This window comes from Microtus ochrogaster, chromosome 10 (genome assembly GCF_000317375.1).
Source record: "Microtus ochrogaster isolate Prairie Vole_2 chromosome 10, MicOch1.0, whole genome shotgun sequence".
Classification (NCBI taxonomy): Eukaryota; Metazoa; Chordata; class Mammalia; order Rodentia; family Cricetidae; genus Microtus; species Microtus ochrogaster.
Window position 1 is genome coordinate 49,622,304 of NC_022016.1, and position 23,238 is coordinate 49,645,541.

Below are 23,238 nucleotides of genomic sequence, written 5' to 3' on the forward strand. Positions count from 1 at the left end.
GTGTGTGTGTGTGTGTCTGTGTGTGTGCGTGCACGCATGTGTGTGTCTGTGTGTGTGAATGCTGCTAAGGAGCATAGCCGTGTGTGTGTCTGTGTCTGTGTGTATGTGCGTGCATGTATGTGTCTGTGTGTGAATGCTGCTAAGGAGCAGTGCCATGTCCTGTTAAAAAATGGTGTTCACAGAGGATTCAAATACCACACAGGATGACAGTTACGCACAAATTTATATTCCTAACAGAACAGGTCAAAAGGGGAACAGTGAGGCTGAAAAATGGAACCCCAACTATAACCATAACCCTAACACCTAAACCCTAACCCTAACTCCAAACCCTTAAACCTAACCCCTAACTCCTGACCCTAACCCTAACACCAAATATAACCCCCTAATACTAATCCTAAACCCTAATCCAAATCAATAACATTAACCCCTAATACTAACCCTAACCCCTGTCCTAATCTCTAGTCCTAATAAAAAAACCCCTAGTCTTTACCTTAACCTCTAATCCTCATCCCTGGCCTCTAACCCTAGCCCCTAATCCTAATCCCAAACACTAACCCCTAATCCCAATACCTGGACCCTAAACCCTAGCCCTGACCCTAACCTCTAACCGTAATCCCTAACCCTAACCCCTCACCCTAACCCTAACCTCTAACCCTAATCCCTAACCCTAACCCCTAACCCTAATCCCTAACCTCTAACCCTAATCCCTAACCCTAACCCCTAGCCCCGACCCTAATCTCTAACCCTAATCCCTAACCCTAACCCCTAGACCTAACCCTAACCCCTCACCCTAACCCTAACCTCAGAGGCTCGGTGGTTCACAGCATTTGCTGTACAACCATGGGGACCTGAGTTCAGTTCCCACCAGGCAGTTGGATGATGAGATGGGCCTTGTTCTGCTGTTGCTGTGTTGTTGATGTTGTTTTTAAATGTTAGCTATAGGTGATTTAGGACTGAGTTGTTCTCACGGAGAAAGAAAGAGAACCTATCCGAGGCTGAAAACGGCAGCCATCTTGGCAGAGACTCCCTGTGGGAAGAGGGCTAGACTCGGGCTAAAGTGTTAGAAAGAACAGCTGGGGGTTACCAGGGAGACGGAGGTGTGAACTCATTTCCAACTTCATGCTTTGTGCAACAGAGAAAGACAATTTGTTTTCTAAAGAGGAGAAGGGACTGTAGACAGTCTTTCTGCATATCCATCCATCCATCCATCCATCCATCCATCCATCCATCCATCCATCTATCTATCTATCTTCTATCTCTTTATCTTTTCTCTTTCTTCTTTACTTTCTTTTTAGAAATAGGGTCTCATGTAGCCCAGGTTGGTCTCAAACCCACTATGTAGCTGAGGCTGACCTTGAACTCCTGAGCCTCCTGCTTCTCCCCCCCACCCCAGGTATTGAAATTACAAGCCTGAGTACCCATGCCTGGTTTGCACAGGGCTGGGGATGGAACCCAGGCCCCAAGCATGCTGGCTAAGTTCTCCTCTGTGGAGCCTCATCCCCAGACTCAAGTTCCTCCCGCTTCTGCTTTTAAGCAAGGATGTTTTCTCACTCCTGCTTCTCCTTCCCCACCCCCATGATGGTTTTTATAGCAAAATTATGTCATGGAAGGCACAACCCAGGAGAATGAGAATGGTCTTGTTTCCCCTCAGGGTGCGCGTTAGACCCCTGAGGGACTTCCTTCTGACTTGGAGGCCTCACCATATGGGAAACTGGAACTCACTATGTAGACCAGACTGGCTACAAACCCACAGAGATCTACCTGTCCCTGCCTTCTGAGTACTGGATGCATGAGCCACTATGCCTGGCTCTTTATCTACTTTTAAAACTACTTTGATAGTTCTAGGAAAGCCAGGATGGTTACACAGAGAAACTCTGCCTCGGAAAGAAAGAAAAAGAAAAAAGAAAAAGCAAGCAAACAAATTTGATAAACTATGCCCAGTGAAAATGACTAGAAAGTTGTTTCTTTCTAAAAAGCAATAATACAGTTAATAAAAGACTAAGGTCTGAATGTGGGAAAACTCAAAATGCTCACACTAGTCACTTTTGGAGAGACTGAAATTGCCAGTAAATTTTCTCATGTTTCTTTTAGGACTCTGTATTCCTCTCTTTTTTCTTTTCATAACCAAGAATTATCTAATGTCACTTTAAGAAACATTATTTAGCTAGGTGTGGTTTACACCTGTAATCTCAGAATTTGGGAGGCAGAAAGAGGATCAGGAGTTCAAAGCCAGCCTGGGCTACAAGAGACCCTATCTCTTTAAAAAAATGTATTTAAGATGTAATACATAAACACAGGAACCTGGGGCTTCTCTCTCATAATCTCCACATCCTCAGACTCAAGAAGGGAGTGAATGGCTGGACCAGACTGAGATCAACAGGACCTTGGCCGAGGTCAGAGGCCTGTGATGAGGAAACCAAGACGGGGATGGGAAAATCCCAAGAGAGCTGAGTGGTAGCAATGACTGCTCCTAAGACTTTGTTCCAGCGATTCTGTTAATCACCATTTCACCCTGGCCAGGCATGGTGGTGCATGCTTTTGATCCAAGCATTCTGGAGGCAGAGGCAGAGGCAGGCGGATCTCTGTGAGTTTGAGGCTAGCCTGACCTACATAGCAAGTTCCAGGACATCCAGGACTGCACAACGCTAGCTTGCCCAAAACTCAATAATGGTTGGGACATGGAGCCCTTCTTGTGACCTCAGAGCTAGAGGTACCCACGACATTGTCTAGCTCTTCCTGCTCCGATGCCCACAGCTTCTGCTTCCTGTGCTCAGACCATTGTTTATCACACTCTCCCCCCCACCTCTTGTCTTGGCCCCATGACCAAGGCCAGCCCCCCATCCTCAGCCCCCTCTCCAGCTATCTATGGTTGGAGAAGGCTGTCCTGCCTGCCCTATGTTCTACTCATCTTTCCATCTTGTCTGAGGGGGAGAGACGCTTCTGACCTGCTGTCCCCCATCTGTCCTGAGAGGAGCCCTCTGCTGCGACTTGCTTATATGCAGATGACACTTGGGGAGTGACTGAGTGAGCGGTGGCCAAAGCCTCGAAGAGACTGTCCCCAGGAGTAGAGCAGGGTTATGTGGCCAGAGAAGCCACCCATTAACACTGAGGAGTCTTGGCCGTTTCCAGCATTGGGGCACAGCGGGGAAGTGGCATCGCCAGCAGGGCCACCCACCCCTCTGTATTCTGACCGGCTCTGCAGGCCCTCTGTGCTGGATATAAATATAGAAAACAAACAGCCCACTCTTGGTCGCAAACTAAAAATAGGAAGCTTGGAATCCAGCTTCCCAGACTTCCCTGGCCAGGACCACACAGGTGTAGCGGCGGATATTGGGGGGACACGGGCCCTCACTCCATACAGCCCCCATGGGGAGGAGTTAGGGGAGGTCTGGGTTCCTGCCAGAGAGGCTTGTTCTTACACTCGGCTCTTCTGACAGCTCGTTTCATTTATGACCCTGAGATGAACGGAGCCACTGCAGTGCTCTTAGGGGGGTGTGGGGTGCGGTGGAGAACTGCCCCTTCCTGGGCTGTGCTGGGGGTCTGGTGGTTTGTGGCCATGCAGGCCGGGGGCAGGGAAGGGTACTGGTTAAGAAGCGAGGCAGATCTGGGTCTGTGTCAGGTCCTGTCCCTATGTCACATGGCAGCCCAGACTTGTTTCCTGTGGCCCAGACAAGATGGGCGCTTCTCAGGACAAGAGTCAAAGCCATCCCAGGCCTGATGTCACAGGCTTGGGTCCTTTCTGGGAACTGCCTCTTGGTCGGCCACTAAGCCAGTCACAGATCATTAAGTCAGCGGATTCTTGACTCTTCAGATGAGACAGGAGGACCTCGGGGCTTCCAGACTGGCAGCAGACTGGCCTCCTCGCCTGGGCTGGCTGGCGGTGCCAGATCCTTTGATTCTGGACAGTGACCGAGCCTGGCTGGGGCTGCTGAGCCGAGGAGCCTTCCCACCCAGAAGTCAGTTCTCCCCCAGTCCCTGTCTTCTGGTGGGACCTGGGAGCTCAGGGTCCGCAACTGTGCTAACATACGGGACATGTGACCAGGAGAGTGGCTCTGAAGGGCAGAGACAGGAAGCTGGTACTGTCACTACCCGGGCAGGGCAAGAGCAACTCTTTTGAGGCTGAGGAGTTCTTCCTAAACATCCATCCACATTTCTCTCCAAAGCAGGGGTTTGGGGGTGGGTAGGGAGGGACTGGATGCGGGGAGTGCTGTTTTCTCTCTGCCACTCCTTCTGCCACCTACAGGCCACAGAGGTAACAGCGGGGCTTCCTCAGGGCCCTGCCTCTAGCTAGGCCAGGACTTCTCTTGGTTTGTTACCTTTTGACAGGCAGGGTGCAGTTGACAGGAGATAAAGTCAGGGCTTTTGTTAAATTGTAGGGGCCCCCTTACAGGTCCACCCTCAGATAAACCAATTAAAAGAACGTGGAACTGTGCAGATGTTGCTTCTAACCCAAGGAGAGGCCCTGCTGGGGGACCCACTCAGGGTGTACCTGGGGGCAGGTTCTATGGTAGTGGTGGTCAGAATTCTGTGGGCAGAGCTGCTGCTGGGTAGGAAAACAGGAACTTCCTGTTGGGGGCTGGTCTTAGGCAGGCTAACACAACAGGGCAGGACCTCAGAACTTTGAGGGCACCACAGCACTTTGGCTGTCTTACGAAAATCTGTCTGTCTGTCTGTCCCATCTGGTCAGGCACAGGCTGGGGTAGGGTTCTGAACCTCCCTGACGGAAGGGTAAAAAGGGATTATCAGGCTAGGTCCCCCACTGTCATCCACAGCCCCCTGTTTTCAGGGTGTGGTCTCAGCTTGGCAACCACCAGCTCCAGGGAGCCATGGGACCCATGACAGCTCTTTCTTACTCAGCTACCTCATCTCCAAATGACCACTTTGCCACCCTGTGTCCCAGCAAGCCTACCCTGGTGGGGGTGAGGGACACCTACCTCAGAGGGGCTTACCAAAGGGATCCTTATTTCCTAGAGCCCCTCACCCTGGAAAGGTCTTCACCTAAGAGGGGTTCTCACTCTTGTGGGGCCTCTGCCACACCCGTTCCACGGTACCCACCCGGAAGGTTCCACACTGGGGTGTCTGGCTGCTCCTTCAACCTGTCCCTCCTCAAATCTGATCTGTGTCAGACAGGACTGTGCAGGAACATCATTGTGTGATTGACATGGCCAGCAGAGGGAAAACAGGTAAGTGTAATCTTGAGGGTCTATCTGATGTTCTGGGGTGCTAGCTCAGCCAGGAGGGTAGCCTTTCAGAGGTCCTTGGGCCAGGTCTCTGGAGCTGCCTCGATGGAGCAGGTTGGAGGACTTCCCAGCACGGGGGTATCTCCCACACAGCCAGCCCTGTCTCCTGCCCAGGAGCAGGAGGTCCCACCCACAGTCACAACTCTAGAAGACCGACACAGGTCCTTCAAGGCATCTGTTATATTATTGTAACAAATACAATTTTCATTTTACAGTTAAATAGTACCCAAGATGGGCAGTTGACTGTACAAGCGAATTGTGCATTAAAAAAAAAAACAACAACAAACACATCAAAGCAGCCTATAGTGCAAAGCAGGCCCTCCCCTCCCCCTGGACTCTGAGCCCGCTTCAGGAAGACCTGCTCACAGCAGGTAGGGTACTTCAGGGGAACAATGTCACCAAGGATCAGCACCCACCTGCACACTTACAGTGACATTGTATCAACCCCTTCAGCCTCCTTGTGCTTCTAGCCAGTGCTTCCATGTAGCACTTTAAAGCAGCCTTGCGAGTAAGGACCCATTTTTACCAGCCCCCGCTGCCTGTACTGACCGTAGGACCAACAACAGACTGAGCCGTCACTGTTAATCAGAGATGGGAAAGAGAAGTAATGGCGTGTGTGTGTGTGTGTGTGTGTGTGTGTGTGTGTGTGATTTCCCATCTCCACCTGCGTTTGGATATCAGGAAGGGCAGTTGTCTGGGGTGGTTTGCACAGTGTTGGGTGCTAGGACCCTGGAGGTGTCTTCCTTGGTAGCCTGGGCCCGCCTACACCATGGACCAGTAGTGAGGCAGGTAGGAGGGCAATGGGCTATAGCTGCTTCCTGAGAAGAGGTGAGGAGACCCCTCTGGGTACAGGAGCTGGAAGGCTAACTCAGCTACTTCCAAGGGATAGAAAATGTTTTGTCCCCCCCCTCCCCCCCAGCAGGTAGGACAGAAGAAACTGTAACAAACAAGAGGCGTCTGCACGGGATTGTCAGGACTCTCTGACCTGCGGAGTGCTTACAGGTGGGGGAAGGCCAAGCACTACCACAGAGAGTTACTAAGGAGCCTTTAGAGGACGGCTCCAAGGCCACACAGGATGTGGCTCTCTCAGTTTGTGGAGCGGCTCTGGTAAAGTCTTCTAACCTAGCCCACTGTCAGTTTCCCACAGTCTCTATGACCCAAGCCCTAGGCCAAGACCTCCCTTCCCATCTGACCTCTGTCTGGACACTGATCTGAAATTGCACACCTCAGCAGAGACCCCAAAAGGTCTCCTGGAGCCCCCTGCCCTCCTATAAGGAATGTGGATCCTGCTGACATCACACCAGTAGAGGCCGGGCTTTCAGATACACAGTTCCTCAGCTCTTAGACTTTGTTTTAAAATGCATGACCAAGCCACCTTTTCTTTGGCTTCTAGGCTGTTTTCTTCTTATAAACATGTAGGGAGCAGAGCTGCGGGTTGGGTTGGGAGTCAAGGCCTGGGACACAGCTCGGCTGGACCGAGGGAGCCTACTGAGAAGGGATGTTGGCCATCCCATTGCTTCCCACGGTGAGCCTTTCTGGTCCTACCTCTCTGCCCCTGAGAACCAAGCTGTCCCTTCAGGCTGGAATGTGCTGGGAGGTGTTGAGGCCATCCTCACTTTAGGGACCTGCCACCAGGGATGGGTCTGCTCTGGAGCCTGATATCTTTGGGGGAAGCTAGAACTGGCCAAGGATCACTTGCCTAGGGTAATGGGGGAAGTCAAGTCTGGGATTGTGGGGGTGTGTCCTTCATCTCAGGGGTTGGGGTTTCCAGTTGACTTGATGGGTATGAATGCAGAGTGAGGGCTGGTCCCCGGGTGCAGGGTGAGAGAGAGGAAGTTTGGATATCTCCGAGCCTGGGCTTCTCTTGCCAGCAAAGGCCTCCTTCCTCATGGGCAGGGGTAGCCTCTGACTCAGGAGATAATCCTAGGCATGGCTGGAGAAAACAGAGGTGGGTCTGGGCTGGGGCAGTGTCCTGGGGGAGGTCCCCACATTCTCTGTTCAAACTTGTTGTTGGACAGAGCTCTGGGAGCCATTGCTAGCTCTGGCCCCTGGGACCAGGCCAAAGTCTGTTTCTTCTTGTAGCCTGGAGCTGGAGGGCCGGTCCTGGTGGCCCGCGAGTCCCCAGGGTGCTCAGTAGGGCCGCCACACGGCCTCGTCCATACGGCCCGGCGTGGTCAGGGCCGTGGGCGAGTTGCTGTGGCTGCCATCGGCCTCCACGCCATCAGCCTGACCCAGGCTGGGGTTCATGAGGTTGCCCGCGGACACCGAGGCGCCGCTGGGGCAGGAGGTCAGCATGCGGGTGGGCGAGCGCTCGCCACCGCCCGCAGCCGCCATGGAGAACTGGTAGGAGCCGGAGGAGGCGCCGTAGAAGAGGTGGTAGGGCGCGGGGTTGGCCTGAAAGGGCCCGCTCTGGCTCTGCGGGGCCCCGGGGTAGGGCGGCGGGAGGTAGGTGTGATGGAAGCGGCTGCTGGCTGGCATGCCCGCCACGCTCAGGCTGCCCAGGCTAGTGCCCGACGGCGTGGCGCTGTAGGGAAAGGCGGCAGACATGGCGCCCGGGTAGTGCATCCTGGGGTCCGGGAAGCGGCTCTCCGTGAGGCTTTGCAGCGTAGAGAATGAGCGGTCAAATTGGCGTGGGTCCGAGAAGGGGTTCAGGTCTGAGGAGCCTGGGGATAGCAAGAGGGGGTGTCAGGTTCGCAGGCCAGGATCACCGTGGGTCCTCTGCCACTGTGGGGTAACCCTCCTGGGGACCCTTTCCTCCGCCTGAGCTGGGCTGTGCAGGACCCTGCTCTGGGACCTCTTGTGACAGATCTAGGTCAGTGGAACTCTAGGCCAAAGCAGAGGGGACAAAAGGGGACAGCCCTTCTTCGCCCTATGTGTCCTTCCCAGCCTGCTAGGACATGCACTACATAGGGCTCCCCACAAGCTCACTCTGGAGAGCTGGCAAGACCAAGCGTGTGAATAGGGTCTCCAGGGCCCAGCAAGACCGGAAGCTGAAAGAGGAGGAAACTGAGGCAGAGATAGAGAAAGGCTGATTGTCCCCCTCATGCACAGAAAGTACTGGAATGCTCCAGAAGGTCTCTTCTCCATTTCTCCATTGGGGCCACTGTGTGTGTGTGCGCGTGTATGTATGTATGTATGTATGTATGTATGTATGTATGTATGTATGTATGTATGTATGATAAACAGCACCTGCCTGTAAACTGTACAGTCAAGAGGGTCAAGGCATCAGATGAAGGTCAGGACAGTTCTCAGCAGGACAGTGAGAGAGACACGTCACTTTTGATCTTGGGAGCAGCCATGGGCTAAGTAACAGAGCCTAGGCAGCAGCACTCAAACATCCCCGTGCCCTCTGGATGGGCACACCTGTAGATTGGGGTCCTGGTTGGGGGGGGTGTGCTCTGCTGGTCCTCATCCCCACTTCCTGAGTCTATGTCTTCTAAGTCTGCCCTGCAGGCTGAAGCTACCTGTTAGTCACACAAGTACACACACGAAACCCTCACCACCTCCGCAGCTAAGAGAAACACTTGCGGGTCCAGACCCCAGCCTGGTTAGTATGCAGTCAGAGCTGGCACAGCAATGCCAGGGGGCTGGACTTCTCAGTGGGCTCTAAGAGGGGATGTGGCAACTGTATACCTACTTCTATAATCACAGGTCCCCGATCCCAGCATTCCCATGGGCCTTGGGAACAAACCTAACGCCACTGGTGGGAAAACAGGGACCCAGCAAGGGAGAGGCATGCGGGTCACACAGCACACTGTTTTGAGCCCCAACACTGCCTGCTGGGCACTGCCTCTTTGTGGAGGCAGCAGGACTTTCCATGGGGCCTCTGGAGCCGTCCACTCTTCCTGGCTTTGATTCTCATTCCCTGTGTGTCCTCTGTCAAATCACTTAATCTCTCTGCGCATCAATTTCCTGGGGACCTGGATCAAATTTGTTAATCCACTTAAAACGCCGAGAATAGAGCCAGGTCTGGCAGCCCGTGCTGCTCTCTCTGATTGTGGCGGCCGCCGTCACACCTCTTGCTGTGGGTACCCAGACGTGGCTGGTTTGGATCCCCGATAAGGTGAAACCCTGACCTGGGGCCCTCCTCATACCCGGACAGGGAACAGTCCCCAGAACCTTGGCCCGCCAAGCCTCAGCCGGTTGTCTCCCCCATCATGGATGGAAGACCAGGGGAGGTCTATCTCTGGGCCAGCAGGATCTGGGTGGGCCCCCTGGCCAAGACCAGCTGTGTCTGGGGATGCAGGCTCAAGGGCTCCTGCTTCCCGGGTTCTGCCAAAGGCATTAGGTGACCTCAGGTATCTGCTACCCCTTGGGTCTCCATGCATCAGCATCTCAGGCTGTGGACCATCACAGCGGGCTGCCCTTGGCTCCAGGTGGGGAGACAGGACAAGGGTCAGGCAGCTGAGGCTTTCTGACATGAAAACCGAGGGCTCTCTGTCTGCTTAGTCTACCTTGAGGTCTGGGAGGTCGAGGTGCCGGATGCCCATCTACATGCTGGTGTCCCGTGGAGGGGACGTTCTAAGATAAGAGGACACCGGACACTGACGCCCGCTCTCAGGGACCTCACTTCTCCAAGCAGACCGAACAAGACTTGCGATGGGACAGTGGGACCGAGGCCCTGCAGCAGAGGGACTGGGATGCGTGGAGAGGCCACTGACCCCTCCTTCCTCTCTCCTTGTTGCTCCCGCATCTCCTCCAGAGTGGTGGGGAAGTACCTGCCCTAGGTACCCCCTCAGATCCTCAGCCTCAGCCTCACAGCCCCAGGAAATCTGAGCGGCCGGGGGTCCACTGTCAGACAGCCAACCCAGCAGCAGGAGGAAAGGTTCATTTTCTCCAAATTGCCCCAGCTGCTACATGCAGCTGAATGAGCCCTTTGAGCTGTGAGAAGCCCCCATTGTGGGCATCTGCGGCAATCTCCCCCCTCCCCCATCTTGGCATTGCCTGCAGTAACCAAAGCTAGGGGTCAAAGCGATTAACCGGCACCAAGGAAAGTGGGGAGGTATCCTGGGGGGCTTCTGGGACCTAGTCCCACCACGGTGGAGGACCAGAGAGTGTGACTCTTCATATCTGAGCCTGCCAAAGCCACTCTGATGGAGACCTCTTTTTACTTTATGGATGAGCACACTAAGTAAGGCTCAGAGAAGTTAGGTGACTGGCCCAAGATCACACAGCCAATGCACACGGAGCTAGAACTGCCTAGGTGGACCTGATAATGAAGTCCATGCTTCTTTCCTGTGGTGGGTATCCAGGACCCTCTCCTGAACCCCAAAAGGCCAGATGGAGCTAACATGGGGCTCAGGATGCAACAAGAGAAGGACTGGCCCTCTATGCCACACTGGCTGGGTGAGGCCCAGGGCTGTTGAGAGGCTGAGTCTGGCCTCCCTGTGGCAGGGCAGCCATGTACTCTTCCCTCACAGGAACTGGTGCACAGGAAGTACTGTCCAGTACTATTGACTCAAGGTGTTCCTGGCTGGACTCCATCCATCTCTTCCATGCCAGACTCTGTAGGTGCTGGCCTGTGGAGCTGGGGCAAGGACAAGCTCCTGGACAGGGCTGGGCATGGGGTAGAGGCAGGGCACTTACTGAAGCCAGAAATGAACCTCAAAGGCCCATGGCTCAAAAGCTGAATCTCAAAATCACAAGCCCATGGGCTTAGGCAAGCTGGGCGTAAGGCCTTTCCTTACCTTGAGCCAGCTTCTTGGCACACCAAGGGATGATGCCACGCCCCTGACATGGTTAATGTCCTCATGGAAAGACCAACGTGGAGAAGGACATAAGGTAAGGAGGGCGGAGATGAGCCAGCACACAGCCCACTCTGGCCCTCATGGTCAGTCCCTTCTCAGGCCTCTAACCTAGGGACAGGCCAAGGGAGACCCTGAACTTGGTCACCAGAAGGCTACATGGCCCAAGGGTGGCACAACCCTCTTGAGTTTCAATTCACTCATCTGCCACATTGCCCCTGAGCCAACGCTGGTGAGCTGAAGGGACAGGTACCGCACAGGGCAGTAGCCAGCTCTCAGGCCTCGGTGGTTTGGACTAACAGACCTCAGGGAGATCTGCTTGCGGCCTAGCCTCCTCAGCGAGGCCGTGGGGACAGAGCCCAGTCCTAGTGTTCTCTATTCGTGCGACCATGGGTGGAGAGACCGGGTGAGGCGGTGCTGGCACCCCATGCCACAGTTTCAGGTGTGACTAGCACCTGGTGCCAGGAAGGGATATCCCCAACCTGCTGGGTGGTGGTGGTGGCGCACACCTTTAATCTCAGCACTCGGGAGGCAGAGGCAAACGGATCCCTGTGAGTTCGAGGCCAGCCTGGTCTACAGAGGTAGTTCTGGATAGCCAGGGCTATACAAAGAAGCCCTGTCTCAAGGGGAGAAGGAAATGAGATATCCCCATGATATCTCCCCTCACCGCGAGAAGGCTGAGATAGTGGGAGTGTGCGCAGAGTGGGGACCCGGTGGCTATGGCTCTATGCCCACCACGGGATTACCCTCATGTCTCTAGGGAATAGTAAGTCTCAGAGGGAGGAATGGTCACCACATCTCATGCTCATCCCCAGGGCCAGGCACCTGGTCGTGCAAACTGCAAACTGCCCCAGCTGTCCACCGAGATCTTCCCCAAGGACTTCACATCCTGGCTCCCTTTCCACAGCCCGGCCTGATCCCCACAGAGCTCTGCAGTTCTGTACCTTGGATTGGGGTCTGGGCTTGACTGCTGAAATGGCTCGTGGTGCTGAGCGAGCTCCGGGGGCTGGGGGTGCTGGGCGTTACACGCATGCGCAGGTCTCCGAAGCGGTCGGGGAAGGCCTTGGTCTGATCTTCTATCTTCTGCCGGTGCCCTGTGGAGCACGGGGAGCCCATTAGCCACTGCAATGCCTTGCCCTGTTGGGAACTTCTCCCTGGAGTCTAATTTGGGCCTCCGTGGAACTCTCTGATTTTTCTGAACAAAACAGAGATTGTGGCTACGTGCCTCCTTAGGCTGTCTGATCTCACCTCAGAATGGTTATTTTTACATTACCCGGGAGCTCTGACTGGGACAGCAGGCTGTGGTGGTGAGCTCTGAACCACCCTAAACCTCCCCAGCATGGTCTGACAGAAAAGGATACCGAGGCAGCAACAGGCCTAGAAGAATTGCTTGGGCAGGCGTTGCCAAGGAGTCAGGAGGAGGTGCGATACTCCCCTCATCCCGACCATGCAGATCCCAATATGCTACATTATGAAAAGTTTGCCTGAATCTTTGGGTCTGGACTGACACGGACTTTTCCTGATTGACATAATGCTGGGTGGAACGAGAGGGTCTTTCACTGTTCTACCTGAGGCTGGACAAGTGAGTCCAGGGCTTTAGCAATGACCGCTGACCCCTGCTGGGACGAGGGACCTGAGGAGGCTGTGAAATGAACCTGACTTTGAAAGTGAAGCATAAAGGTGCTAGGCCTTGTGGATCTCAGCGCTCCCACACATGCTTGCCCCAGGTCCAAGTGGACTCGGGAGAGCCCAGGAACCGAGCAGGGGGTCCAGGAAGGCAGACCGCCATAGCCAGGGAACCCCGCTGTCCTCTCATAAGACCCCAGCTGAGGCCAGCGGGATGGTGGGCAGCAGCTGTCACAACCCCAAGGCTCTAGGAAAGGAAGAGGAGAGCGTGCCCTGAGGCACCTGGAGCTGGTGCTGCAGACTCCGGAGCCTGGGGACCTGGGGGTTGGGCAAGCCTGTGATGAGACAGGTGGGTGGCTGCGGACTGGACCGAAGGCTTCTGCTTCACTGAGGATGACTGACGGGTATCATGGTGCCACTGTGTGTTTCTGGCTCAGTAGAAGTGCCAGAACCCAGCTCTGAGGCTACTGGAGATGGCAGGGGTTTGTGGATGAGCTGGGGACAATGAATTCCAAGACATCTCAACAGGCAGGAAGCCCACCAGATAGATGGGAGGTTTGGGTTGGCCGGATGGCAGCTTGGGTGCGAGGAAATGGGTGTCTCAGTCAACCGCAAGCTCCAAGGCAGCCAGTGGGGCCTCACAAATGCTGGTGCAAAACCTCAGGCCTGCCATTGTCGTCACTGGTGAGCAAAGGACCTGGTTCTGAGTCACAGTGAACTGTGTGTTTGCAACTGCTCCTGTGACCAGCGGAAGGAGAGGGGGCTTGGGGGACAGTCTGGGTTCAAGGACGGACCTAAACAGGTGCATCATGGGTCTCACCCATCACACCTCCCTCCCCTTGGGCTATAGTGTCGTTATCACAGTGACCACAGGGTAGGCCGATGGCACAGCAGGACACCAAGGCCAGGGTGGTGACCAGAAGACAGCCCAGATCCCTAACTCAAGACCCCTTGTTCCTTCTCTGCTGTTTCCCCTTGAAGCTCCCATGGGTCACTGGGGACACTGGAAGACAGGATGGCACAGGACTGCTTCCTGTGGCTGTGCAGGACTAAAGCCACTGTCAGGGAAGAGGCAGACACTGCCAGGGAAGAGGCAGAGAGGAGCCTGGAGACCCCACGTGGCTAGGGCGCCAGAAAGTCTCAGAGCCGCGAGGCTGAGGCCCTCATGCTGGGAACAGAACTGAACGGAAGTGCCTGGCCTGTGCCCGGGGAGGAGGACCACAGAAAAACCCTTTTATTCCTTTTCCCACAGTGAGAGCAAGGAGCTGTCTGGTTCCCTCAGTCACTTGGGTCTTGCCCTTCTGTGCCTCAGTCACTGTCTTCCCCGACACCCACTGCACAGCCTGTTCACCTAAGTCCCCTCCTTTGCAGAGTTACTAACTTAAAACCGCAAGAAGTTAGCATTGGTCATACTGGCCTCAAGCTCCCAGTAGAAAGAGAGGCAGCCCCTGAACAGCTCTGGCCTCCTGCTGCTACTGGCTTGTCCTCTCTCAAACCCTCTGTCCTGAGAGCATGACAGCATTCCCGGAAGGCTCCTTATCCTTTGGGTCCAGCCTAAGAGCCCTGTGAACAGCCCCGTAACAGCTAAGAGCAGAAGAAATTGGAGCCTGTTGGGCCCAGGGAGCTTTCTCCGCAGCAGGCTTAGGAGGCACACCAGCCGCTGGCCTCATAAGGGAGAACCACCATGCCCCCACTGTACAGGTGGGAAAGGGCGAGGCTGGGAGGAGCCACTGACAGGCTGACAACTCACAGGAGCCAACTGGTCACCTCTTATCCCCAGAGCCCATCTCAGGAAGGGGCAAGGCTGTGAAACTCAGGGTGTGACATGGTGTTAGGGCCCAGCCCAGACTGCACTCTGTGGGGAGGGACATGAGCAGAGGGACACGACAGGCGTCTTGGCTACTTTTCTGTTTCTGAGATAAAACACTAAGACCAAAAGCATCTTGGGAAGGAAAGGGTTTCCGTCATCTTCCATCACTGAGGAACAAGCCAGGAGGCAGCGCTCCTCGGCCACCTCTGAGTCGGCTCCTGCTTTCAGGTTCCTGCCTTGAATTCCTGCCCTGACTTCCCTCAGTGAGGGAGTGTGACCGGGAACTGGAAGATGTCACCCGTAACCCCTTGCTTGTGGCTGGGATGTTACATTACAGCAACAAAAATCCTAACTAGGACTCAGGGTCTCAGTGGAGCCCTGACGGGTTCTGTCTTGCTTTGAAACTCAGGGTTGAGTGCCAGTCACACAGCTACCGCAGCCCAAGTTGCTTTCCTCTGGGCCTCAGTTTCCGTATCTGTAGAGTGGTTGTCATCCTACCCTGGGGTGGGTAGATCTGCCTGGTGAAAATAGAGTCCCTCATGGGGAGGAGGGCACTGGGGAAGGGCCCTTGACTTGTGGGTCTGGCTTGCACTGCCTGCCAGCCTCCTGCTGGGGGTCTTAGATCACAGTGAGAGCCCAGGACCCTGTCTGTGGGAGGGCAGATCTCAGCTAGCCCAACCCAGGGCCAGTAGCCCCAGGCCCACTGTAGGCAGCCATCATCCAATGGTGGCTCCTGGAAAGTTTGCTGATGTTGGGCCTCCATGGTTTCTTCTGTAAAATGGGGGGGGGGGAAGCTTAGAGCCTCCCCTACACTCTTGGGGGAAGTCGGGTCTGAATACACAGCCCACAGGCTCCGATCTTTAGGGGAGGTGTCAGTCCCCTGCTTTGACCTGACTCCCACTCCTGGGTCACCAACTCCCATGCTACAGAGCCAAGGCATTATCCAACCTCACAGGCAGGTGACCCAGATCAAAGCCCCTGGACTGGGAGACTCCCCAGGGACACACTATATAGTCCAGCTGGGACTCCCTTACTGTCCCCAACCAGGCCAGCATGGGTTCCTCCACCTGCCAGACTCCTGGTGCATCCGCCAGGGTTAGCCCCAGCCTTCAGCTGGCAGGGCAGGAGGCTGGGGTTCCTATGCCTGGTGGACCACACATACAACTTCAAGGCCACAGCTCTCTGGTAGGCTCCCTTGCTCCCACCCCCACCCCCAGCTTCACAGTGGAAAAGGCGAAGGCACCAGGCCAAGGTCACAAGGTGATAGAAAACCTGGAATGAGCTGCCTAGCCCACAGAGTTCCTCTGACAGAGGAGAGCGGGGCTCTGACTGGCAGGAGGCCAGCTCCATGTCTGGCCTCAGTGAGGCAGGAGGTAGGATGCTGGGAGAGGCAAAGTCGGGCAGGGCCCCAGGAACAAGGTGAGCCCCAGCCGCCAGGCCCTGCGCTGGCTCAGCGCTTCCCAACAGCCGCTCTGCAGCCTCCCCAACCCACACACAGCAGCCACTGTGCGCCTGCTGCTGAGCTTGCTCTGCGGCCTGTGGGGAGATTTACACCGGACTCGGATCAGCCGCTGGGATGGCAGGCGGGTGCCGGACCTGGGGTGGTCTGCTGTGAATTGGCCCCCTGTGAGCAGATGAAAACCAGTGGTGGCGGGGCAGGGAAGCCGCCTGGCGGAGGGCCAGTGGCAGGGAGGTAGCTCCCGCCCAGGGCTGCAACTGGGGCTTCCAGGCCTGGGCCTGATTAGGGGAGCTGGGAGGTCTGAGGTTAACCCTTTCTCTTCTGCTGGGCAGGTTCTTAAGGATCTGCCAGACTTTAGTGGGTGTTCCCAGGCTCTGGGGAGCCGGAGGTACTGAATGACCAGGTGTGGTTCTCTAGACCTTTCAGCTTCCCCACACCTGAAGCCCAGGGTGACACCACGCTTCAGTCTTCTCCAAAGCCCACGTGTGACACTGGGTAATTTTCCCTGCCCATACCAGGTCCTAAGAGGCCACACTACTATTGGTTCACTTCCTTCAGGACTGAACCTCACCAGGAGACCCCCCCCAACACCTGCCTCCTGCAACTGCCCACCCTCTGCCTACTCCAGCCTCCTCCCAGCTTTGCTGGAAATGAACACCTCTTTACTTAGCTTATTCCTGAATGTTTGTGTGGGCATCCTCAGGGCCAGGGGCAAGTGATTGACAAGCACAAGAAAAGAACCCTGGCACAGTGGAACGTGCAGACCAGTGTGCAGGCACAACTCTGGCATGGAAGCAGCTGTGCAAAGGCCCTGAGGCAGGACTCCACCTGGGAGACCAGCAGCTAGAGTGGTGTGAGTTGGGGAAGAGAGTGCAGAAGAGGAAGGCAGAGTCTCCACCAGATTTGGCCATGGTAGTGACCTGCTTCCCCTTCTCTCCTCTGGAATGTGAGGCCCAGGAGGGTGGGAACCAGCAGGTGGGGTTCAGGGTGGTGTCCCCTGCACATGGAACAGTGCTGGAGGGATGCCAGGTGCCCGGGAAACTATTTGTGGGAATTGCTTTGTGTGCATTTAGGGGAAGAGACACTTCCAGGCCATGCCCTCAGCTTCTGGGAGGTGAGAAGCTGGGTCCTACACTGTAGGTACCAGCACCTGCTGAGCCTGGCAGAGGAGGCTAGTTGTTCCCAAACTGTGGTCACCACCAGTGTGGTCAGGTCCTGCATCACTTCCCATCCCGATGTTGAATCCAGTTCAGCAACCTGCATTTGAACCAGTCCCCAGCAACTGGGAGGGATGCATCAGAAACCGAGGCCACACAGGCAGGAAGCCACTGAGCCAGCCTCAGCCCCAGCTGGCCACCCGGCTGCAGGCTGGGCACGCTCTGCAAGGCACCAGAGGGGAACGACCTGGCCACAGAAACCACAGCTGGGCCTCAGGGATGCAGACTCCTGGATTCGGGGCCAGCCCCACCTACCCACAGAGCCTCTGACCTCACGGGGGTCCTGGAGCCAGCTGACCAGGGGGCAAGTACAGAAATCTAAGAGCCAGGAGGCTAGTCAGGTCTCAGACGGTTGTGACATTTCCTGTGGGTCAACACTGAAAAGTCAGGAACTGCAAAATCCCTCTAAATCCCACTCAACCTGGGCCTCCTGGGCTTCCAGGAGACCCACTTGGAGTCTGGAGATGCTATGTCACCTCAGGCAGTGGTGCTACCTCCCCATGGTCAGGGATGTTGCAGAGGGTTGGCTCATGCAAAGACTGCAGGGGGCTGTGAGAGAGGATCACTTGGTGGCCAGCAGCAGCTGTGTGTGTGTGTGTGTGTGTGTGTGTGTGTGTGTGTGCGCGCGCGCGCGCGTCTTCACTCTCCTACATAGGGAAACTGAGTCCAACAAAGAGGAAGGATAAACATATTGAGACTAGAGGCTAGGTATTGCAGTCCTGATTTCTGGGTCAGGTCGGCCATGGGCAGGAGTAAGTATGTCCTGAGGATGGGGTATCCTGGTGAAAGGCCACTCCCCTCTGCTCTGTGGCAAAAGGAGCTATTAAGCAGGCTCAGAGAGGGATAATATGTGTTCGAGGCCACACAGCAATCCCAGCCTCTGACCTCAGCTACCTCTTCCTGTTTTGCCCCCCTCCCAGCCACCTTATTACAGAAAGGGCCAGTTAAGGTGTGGGGTTGGGGAACCAGGAGAAGGTAGGCAGGGGACTCATAGGACGCCCTGGGCAGGCTGAGCCACATCCTCATCCACAGGCCTCAGGAAGCACTGGGCTAGCAGATGAACAGAGGGGACGCTGGGGACACTTGGGACCTCTCCATCCTGCCCCTAACTAACTCCCAGATCCACTGGTGGCCCTAAGTGCTGCGTCTTCATGCTGAGCCCACTCTGGGGAGATGGCCCCTTTAATGGGGCTCCAGCAGCTACCCTGCTACCCTGCTGCTCCTGAGGGAGGAGGGCTATCCACTGATGGCGCTTATGGTAGGAGTGCAGAGGAAGAAACAGACATGGGGGCCCATGAAGCCTTTCTATCCTCCAAAGCCCTCTGCTATGTACACACCGCCACTGAGCTGCAGGCTTGCGGGGAGGGGGAGTGTAGATCAGCACCCTTAACAGAGAAGGTGCTCAGTGCCTGTCTCCTGGCCTGTCTCCTGTCTCCTGTGTGGATCCTGGGCTCAGTGTGGCTGGACCCTGAAGATCCAGTGGTTTCAGAAGCCGGGTGGCTTCATGGCACAAGGGAGCAGCTTCAGTCTGGGAGGCTGTTCCCCTATATCCCTCATCAGTGCAGAGTCAATTAAGACGTAGAGAAAACTGGCCTAATCCCCACCCTAAATGCACCCCCATGGTTCCATCCCTCTTCCAGGCCATCCTTAGAGAGCTCTGCTCTCTTGGCCTCCTTGCTGACCCTTCAGAGCCTGGGCTGAGCCAGTTAAAGACAGCTCTGAGGGAGACACAAAGTTACAGTCCAACCTCTGCCACCCTTCCCCCTGGACCCTTTGCCCTGGCCAGGGCTCCGTGGCACTTACGTCGGGGCTCCCGGGGTCCATCCACGGTGACCTTGATGGCTCGGTGGTAGGTGGCCACTTGGGTAGGGTTGGTGAACACGGTGATTGTGAGCGTGAAACTTTTCCCTGGGGAAATCAAGGCAGGAGTTTGATGCCAGACACGTTCACTGCCCCCCAGTCCCCCTGCATTCTGCTGCCATAGTCCCTGACTTTAAACACAAAGAGAGGGAAGGGGGAGTTTCGCTCAAGCTGCTGGGCTCGGCATTCCAGGCCTCAGGAGGCGTGCCCCGCCCCCGTGTCCTACCACACACTGCCCTCCTGGCTTCTCTCCCTTCTGTGTGACTATATTTTTGTGATAATCTTTCTGTTTAGGGACTCATACCATTTTGAGGTGAAGATCACAAATGGGTGTGTGTGTTTTCCTGAAAATAATTAGTGATCTTTATAGAAAAAAAAAACGAGAACACAAAACATATTTGAAAGAGAAGAAGAAACCCCGCCCCCGGTTCCACTAGCGGAGATAACCGCCAGCATCATTTGGGGTTTTCTCTTCCACCCCCTGGGTGTGGGCACGCATATTTACACGGTTGCTGTGGCACTAAAATCGATAGCTTACCCCCCTCAACCCCCTTTTTATCTTTTGTTTGTTTTGAGACAGGGTTTCTTTATGTAACTCTGGCTGTCTTGGAACTTGATGTGTAGACCAGGCTGGCCTCTAACTCACAAAGATCCTCCTGCATCTGCCTCCCAAGTACTGTACTGGGATCTATCTTTTTTTTTTCCAATTAAAAATTATTTATTTATTTTATTTGTCTGAGTGTTCTGCATGTATGTATGTATGTATGTATGTATGTATGTATGTATGTATGTATATGCACCCTGTGTGTGACCTGGCCCCCACAGAGGCCAGAACAGGGTATCAGATCCCTAGGAAACATATTTACGGACTGTCGTGAACCATCATGTAGGTGCTGGGAATTGAACCCAGGTCCTCTGCAAGACCAGCCAGTGCTCTAACCGCTGAGCAACCTCTCTAGTCCTGTCTTGTTTTCTTTCCCTGCGACAGCATTACACGTTCTCCGTAAACTTCAATTTTTAATGGCTGCTAACTATTCCCCTGGTGGACGTCTCCGCTTTGATTGGTTCACCTCCTGATGTCGTTGATTATTTCTTGCTGCTGTGTGCAGCCAGAGCTCCAGGAGGACCGACCTGATAGCTGTAGACATGACTGTTATTTCCAGAACCCTGTTCTATTTTTAGATAGACGTTTGGCTCCAACGTCTCCATTCAAAATTCCTGAGAGGGGAAAAATCTTTTAAAATAATACTTTTCTTTCTTTTCTTTTTTTTTTTAAATCTTTACCATTTAAAATAAAATGGAAGTGACCTTCCATGTGTCAAAATCTCTGTCTGCATCTCTGCCTTCCTCCCAGAGAGTCTCAAGAAGTGTCGAGCGAGTAGGCCACTTCAGGGGATGAGTTGTGAGGACCAATCTTGGCTCTCTGGGGACACATACCTCATCATGAGCGATGTGAGGCCATACGTCACTCGAGTGCCACTGGCTCGTGTCTATCGTGAGGAAGATCTCGAATTGCTCTTGATTTTGTTTGCCTTTCTTTCCTTTATTACTGAGACTGAAACTTTGTGTCTGGCCACTATCCATCACCAGAATCTGGCACACGTCACCACCTCCTAGTCTTGAGACTTTCCCATTGGGGCTTGAGGACCTTTGACAGTCTCTTCATCTGACGCTTGTCCATAGCTCTGGGCTGTCTGGGTGAAGGCCACCACACTCCGATTTCTAAATTCAGCCCTTTCTCACCCTGCCTTCTCTTTCTCGGTGGTAGACAGGTCTTCCCAGGCAGGGAACAGATGAAGGTGTATTTGCAAGGTATTCTGCCGCGAAGGCTCTGTCTGGCCCACCGCAAGATCTAAGGTGAGGGGATGTCAAAGGGCAAGCCTATTTTTTTTTAAAGCAACTTAGTCATTCTGTCACTTTGTATGCTCAGCTGTGTCCAAAGCTTTGTGCCTTGCGTGTCTCGCCAAGGTCTAGGCCAGCACCTTTATGGTTTAAGATGAGACTGGGGTGAAGGGGGGAACTCCACAGATACCCAAGGCCGACTTCCCCTTGACCTGCTTTGCTTCTCTGGATCTAACTGTCAACCCGAGTTAGAAGCTCGGGAACTCCCCGTGGGCAGCCCAAGTCCAAGCATTTGTGCTTCTTTGGAGTGGCCCCCCAGTGGCCCCCAGCAGCCTGCTGGAGACAGGTCTCACTAATGGTGCCCTAAGGAGTGGGTTAGTTTCCACAGCCCTGCTGTGCTAGAGGGCAGAAGCCATCTTAATGTTCTCTTTACTCAAGGGAAAATTCTAGCCCCGGAAACAGGAGACGCCTGAGCACAGCTAAGGCAGGCAGGCGGGCCAGCTGAGCCTCAGAACCCAAGGGCTTCTGGGATTAGGGAGAATGCAGTTGGAGCACCTTGGGAAATAGCTCCCTCACTGAAGAGGGTCTCCAGGCGGGCAGCAGAGGTCAGGATGGATACATCCTTGGACATTTGATTACGAAAGCCAGCTTGGCTCTCACCCTCAGACCAGAGCCCATTTGCTTCATTTCTGGAAAGAGAAACTGCAGTCTAGGGAAACACAGGGCAGGTGGCCGCAGCTTCTTTTCCACTTGCCTTGGGGACACTCCTCTCTCTGCCATTTCTCTCCTACACTCCTCCTCCCAATCAAGGGGGCACTAAGGGGAAGCGGGTCTGGCTCTTTGACCTCATTGCTTCTGGGGTCACAGTGAAGGTGGGGTGGGCTGATACCTGAAGCCCTAGCTGCCAGGACTCCTGACTCAGAGGATTAAATCTGTATTGGAGAGTCACCTTCTCAACGAGGGCTTTCCCTTGCCACTTTATTTAAAGATGACATTTCAGAGGCCATGGGGTGTGACTCGGTGGTAGAAGGTTTGTCTAGAATGCTTCAGGCCCTGAGTTCCATCCCCAGGGCCCAAAACCCCAAACAAACAAAATGGACATTTTCAGTTTGGCCTCTGTGGTTGACCCTTCTTAGCATAGATCGGGCCAGGGATCTGGGATAGGAAAATTTGCAATAGTATTGTCCCTAACCCCTAACTGGAAGAGCCTCTCTCAAGCCAGAGTGCAAGCCACAAGCCACACAAGTTTAATGAGCGGTACCTTGACCTTGCTACCAACAAGCTACACAGACATTCAGAGATCATGCGACAGTCCTTACAGATTTTTCCGAACACCTGCCCCCCGCTGCCCAATGCTCATCATAAAGTCAGTATTATGGTCAGCATCAGACCTGTGCCTAGAATTCACTATGAAATCTATTCCACAGAGTGGCAACACACCACAAACCCCCTCCCCAGCAGCCATTCCCCTCTGTAGCCCCATGCACCTTCTGCCCTGAAACCCTTGCAAAGTTCCCTTCAGAATCCATGTTCGAGCTGACCACCTCTCCCTCTCCATAGTGCTAAATTCACGGGAGCCAGAGGTGTTCCACTATTGCCCCCAGTCCCCAGCACACCACCAGGTGTGTGGTAGAGAATGCATTAACTATTTTAAATGCAGCAGTTTCCCCGATGCAAAGACTGCAGCTCACAGAGGGGCCATGCTCGGTCAGTTCACACAGTATCCAGGCAGGACCCAGAATCTGCTGCAGTTGCTCCCCCCGCCCAGCCCCGCAAACACCCACCACTCCCCAACCATCCTGCCCCCAGGGAGCAAACCACATGCCACCCCTGAGGTCACCAACAGACCTCAACAGTTAGTTCCTTGCCTTCTCAGCTACCCACAGAGAGGAAAGGGAATCAGGACATGGGGGCTTGGGGTCTAGGAGCCAGAGAAACCTCGAGAAGCATGGGTGGGTGGGGCCAGCTACCCCCAGTACCCAATTCTCCCCCTGGTGGTGCACGGTGTGAGCATCTGTCTTTCGGAACAGGAAGCTGAGAGGAAGATGGAGGAGGTGGGTGGCGGTACAGGAGCCCAGTAACCATGCAATGGGGCCAGGCCACAAGGCCAGGAGTTGCAGTCCAGGAACTGGAGAGCTGGCCCTAGCTGGAGAGCAGAAGGCTGGGCTGTTCCGGGTGCATGAAACACACGTCGCTTTCTGCAGCCCTCACAATCAGCCATCGCGAGTGGGTCAGGAAGCACGAGTGGGACAAGCCCCGCCCACAGGAGCTGCCTGGACTCTGGGGACCGCGCCTCAGCTCTGCAGCCTCTCAGCTTCCGCGAGACACCTGACCTTGTCTACTGGTCCCATCAGCCTGCACCGATGGCTCCTCATACCCAGGCTCCTTCTTAGCCAGCCAATGACAGGTCCCTAGGCCAGTGGTTACTTTGCCTCTTAGA

At 54.8% G+C, this 23,238-nt stretch overlaps 1 protein-coding gene across 1 annotated transcript in view; it reads right to left on the bottom strand.

The window, feature by feature from the left end:
- Positions 1-7,370: 7,370 nt before the first annotated feature.
- The window catches only part of Runx3 (runt related transcription factor 3), a 55,669-nt gene continuing 39,801 nt past the window's right edge, over positions 7,371-23,238 (bottom strand). Inside the window, exons 4-6 of the mRNA XM_013348347.2 lie at positions 18,900-19,004; positions 11,929-12,078; positions 7,371-7,903 (exon numbers count right to left, since the gene is read on the bottom strand). Coding sequence (XP_013203801.1) covers positions 7,371-7,903; positions 11,929-12,078; positions 18,900-19,004 — 788 coding nt within the window. The remainder of the gene's footprint in view (positions 7,904-11,928; positions 12,079-18,899; positions 19,005-23,238) is intronic.